Below are 4,277 nucleotides of genomic sequence, written 5' to 3'. Positions count from 1 at the left end.
CACTGTGATGGACGAGGTAATTATGAATTAAACGTTGTAAAAATGGAAACAGAGTTCTGATAAAGAGAAGACACAGGGCAGTGAAAAAAGGGGAGACTGAAAGGAAGAGTTGGATGTGGGAAGCGGCGATGAAAGGCGATTTCAGAGGAAGAAGTAGAGAAGGGGGATCTGCAAGGATGGGGGAAAGAGGGTCTCTGGGGCAAATGAAAAGTCTTCATCAATCACAATTCTGGCCCAGGAGCAGAGCAACCAACACAAGGAAATGAGAAGTGTCCTTGTGTCATGTGTTTCTCAAAAGATGTGCCAGAAAACCCTGAAGCACAGATGGAAAGTAGCCAAGCATGTGACATGATAGGAAAGGCTGCCCAGAAGTGTCAGGTGGGGGTGGCTTGGTGGGTACCACAGATCCCAGGGAGAGCAGCGGCAGGTGGTCAGGTCCATCCTGGAATCTTATTCTCTCCATCTACTTGGTGTGAGCCTTTTCGAACTGCAGGGGGGCAAGAAATCATTATAAAGTCATGTTTCCCAGGATGGGCTCTGTTAATTCTATATGGACGATGTAGTACAAATGTACCCTTTGAAATGACAGTTTTTGTAAATACTTCATTAGTGTATTAAGTGACACCTGGTCTTCCATGGGACCCAGGAAAGCCAAGTGAACTTCTGCTGGTAGATGATAGTGTCACTTTGTCATAACCTTAGAAAGGCCTCACTCAAAAGTCAACTGGTCCTGCTACCTACTTGTCCAGGGGAAAGACTTCAGATCAACTATTCTTAACTTTTGTTAACCCAGCACATAGTTTTAATGGACATCCTTCAGCAGATCACTGGTTTACATAGTGATTTCCTATGAAAATTTCCACATGAAATCTTATTTAATCCTCACAAAAATACGAAGACACGAACAGGATAGGACAAGTTTCTACTCTTGAAGATCTGAAGTACACAGGAGGTAAAGGGTATTTTTTCAAAGTCCCATTGAGAAGAAAATAAGACCCAGGCCCATCCCAGACTCTTAGTTCTCAGTTCAGTAGGTTTTCGGTTCCTTTAGAAGAAAGACAGGAATGAGAATCCAAACATCTTCATAAACTCAAGCCACCTGCAGAGTGGATTGTCCTAAGATTTATAACTTTTGTTTACTAATTTCTGTTTTCTCACTACCATCTCTTATTTTCTAGATACTGTGGTTATTGCAAACAACTCTACTTTGGGAAAACCCTCCAGGAAAAGAAGAGAACCAACTCTACTTTGGGAAAACCCTCCAGGAAAAGAAGTAAGAATAAATAAGAATGTATTTCCTTCTGATGCTGTAAATAAGTTTTTTTTTTATTTTTATTTTTGTCAATATACAATGTAGTTGATTATTATGTCCCATCACCGAAACCTCCCTCCCTCTTGCAAACAACTCTACTTTGGGAAAACCCTCCAGGAAAAGAAGTAAGAATAAATAAGAATGTACTTGCTTCTGATGCTGCAAATAAGTTTTTTAATTCCAGAATTTTAGTGCTATTTTTTTTATTTTTATTTATAATACTGTGGTAGACAGACTGACGGCCTCCCGCAGATGTTTATGTCCTAGTATTCGGAACCTGTAATCTGCTATCTTACATGGCAAAAGGACTTTGCGGATACAATTAAACTAGAGAGCTTGAGATGGGGGAATTATTCTGAATTATCTGGGTGGGCTCAATCTAATCTCATGAGCCATAAAAAGTGGAGAACCTTTCCTGGGTGTGAAGAAAAGAAGACGTGACTAGGGAAGGATGGTCAGAAAGATGCGGTATTGCTGGCTTTGAAGATGCAGAAAGGGACCAAGGAATGTGGGTGACCTCTAGAAGCTGGAAAAACTCTCCTATAGCCTCCAGAAAGGAATGAAGGCCTGCTGATACCTTGATGGCCCAGTGAGCCCTGTGTCAGACTTCTGACTGACGTTAACCATTGAATAACACATTTGTTTTGTTTGAAGCCACTAAATTTGTGGTTATTTGTTATGGCAGCAGTGAAGAGTAATACAGAATTTGGTACTTGAATGTGGGGTGTGGCTTTAATACATTCCTTATAATGTGAAAGTGGATTTGGATTTAGGCAGTTGCCGGCAGGGGAAGAATTTTAAATAGCTTGATAGAAAAGGCCTAGATTGCCTTGTAGAGATGCACATGCTAAAGACTGTGGTAGTGAGGACTCAGAAGGAAATGAGTAACATGGTAGAGAAAACGTATATTGTCCTAGAGAATACCTAAATCACCATGAACAGGCTGTTGGTAGAAATATGGAAATTAATGGTGCCACTGGTGAGGGCTCACAAAAAAATAAGAAACATGTTTTTGGAAACTAGAGGAAAGGAGATTCTTATTACATAGTCGCCATATTACATAGTTTCTATATATAAATTTATAGAATGTTTAGAAAAATTCTGTTCTGCAGTTATGTGGAAAGCAGAACTTTCTAAATATGTGGCTAAAGATTTTTCCAAACACAGTGATGAAGGTGCATCTTGGTTTCTTTTTGCTGATTATCGTAGAATGTGAGAGGGAAAAGGTGAATTGAGGGAAAAACTGCTAAACAAAAAGGAATCAGGACTTGATGATTTCGAAAATTCACAGCCTATCCAGGTTGCAAAAGATGCTCACATTAGGAGATTCACTGTCAGGAAAGTGTGCTTTGTGGGGACAATCAAGAGTGTGGGTACACAACTTGTAGCTAGTGCCTGGGAAGTCGTGAAAAGTCAGAGTATTCATTCACACAGAAGGTTATTTGCAAAGATTAGGTATGTGATTTATAGGTCCCCTAAGCTGTATCAGAAGAAGTCAAAATACATAAATGATTATCTAGAAATGATTCGTGGAGAAGCCTCTCGTCTAATGGAATAAATCCCCAGACAGACACACCTGGGAGATTCACAGGATTCTTGAGGATTCTCTACCATGAAAACCACAGATGTCCATGTCCTGTAGAACCTACAATCTGTTACTCTATGTGGCAGAAGGGACTTTGAAGATGTGATGAAGTTAAGAATCTCAATGTAGATAAATTATTCTGAATTATTTGGGTGGTCCCAATCAAATCACATGGGTCCTTAAAATCAGAGAACCTTTCCTCCGTGGAGAGAGGGATATGTGACAACAGAATGATCCCAGACCAATGTAGCTGGCTTTGAAGATGAACGCGGGGTCCACGACCACAGAATGTGGGCAGCCTGCAGAAACCGGAAGAGGCAAAGAAATAGATTTTCCCCTAAAGCCTCCAGGAAGGAACAAAGCCCTGTGGACTCCTTGATTTTAGCCTGTGAGATCCCATGTCAGATTTCTGACCTACAGAAATGTAAGATAATAAATTTATATTGTTTTAGGCGACTAAGTGTATGGTAATTTACTGCAGAAGCAATAGAGAATTAATACCTTTTGTAAGACAGAAAAAAAGAGAGAGAATATTTTACCTTATATGCTTACATTAGATCTTTTAAAATAACAATTCTGTGTTTCTTAAAATTGCTATGTTGTTTTTTTTCCCTGATTTTAAAGAATATGTTCCGTGTAAAGTTTGGTGTATACTTTCCAGATTATTTGTATGCTTGTATTAACACATTTAGTATTATATTATATATCTAAATAAATCTATTCATACTGTTCTATTTCTCTTACTGTAAATCGATATGGACAGCTCCTGACTTACAATGACTCAACTTACAATTTTTTGGTTTTATCAGAAGATAACCCCACCATAAGTCTAGAAGTATCTGGGTTTGTAATAATTTGACTTAAGATTTTTTGACTTTACAATGCACCCTGAAGGAGGGTCATCACTGTGGCAGAAGTAGGCAAGGGCAAGGCCACCAGTGCTGTGGCTCTGCCAGTGAGATAACAGGTCAATTTCCAGCCGGAGTCACAGGTCTAACATACAGTAGCAGCCTCTGCACAGAAACCTAGGGTCAGCCTCCTTTAGCAGAGACCAAGTCCCACTTGGCACTTCCAAGAGCACCCTGTCTGGTCAATCAGCAAGCACATTTGTTTCCAGTTTATGGCCCCAGAGAAGGGTGTCCTTAATCTGCCAGTCTGTAGTTCTCCACGTAGTGGAACAAACATCTAGACCATCTGGGCAAAAGCCAAGTCGTCTGAGTTCTGCTGCTGAGACCAGTGACCACGTCCACTCCTGGTTCTGCATAGCTGGCTCTGAGGCTGAACAGCCACAGCAGTCCAGTGGACATGGGCACCAGCCCAGCCACTCATCAGTGAACCAGACCCAGTCCCCAGGGGAATCTCAGTGAAGTGAGGTCCCCA

At 40.7% G+C, this 4,277-nt stretch overlaps 1 protein-coding gene across 1 annotated transcript in view; it reads left to right on the top strand.

The window, feature by feature from the left end:
• LOC103582863 (nuclear body protein SP140-like protein) overlaps positions 1-4,277 on the top strand; it is a gene marked incomplete at its 3' end in the record, with an annotated part of 23,654 nt that overhangs the window by 14,680 nt on the left and 4,697 nt on the right. The window contains exon 3 of the mRNA XM_008564338.1: positions 1,179-1,273. Coding sequence (XP_008562560.1) covers positions 1,179-1,273 — 95 coding nt within the window. The remainder of the gene's footprint in view (positions 1-1,178; positions 1,274-4,277) is intronic.

The sequence above is a fragment of the Galeopterus variegatus genome, unplaced genomic scaffold (assembly GCF_000696425.1).
Source record: "Galeopterus variegatus unplaced genomic scaffold, G_variegatus-3.0.2 Scaffold18233, whole genome shotgun sequence".
Lineage (NCBI taxonomy): Eukaryota > Metazoa > Chordata > Mammalia > Dermoptera > Cynocephalidae > Galeopterus > Galeopterus variegatus.
The sequence above is the reverse complement of the archived record's forward strand: the minus strand, read 5'-3'. Positions and strand labels throughout refer to the sequence as shown.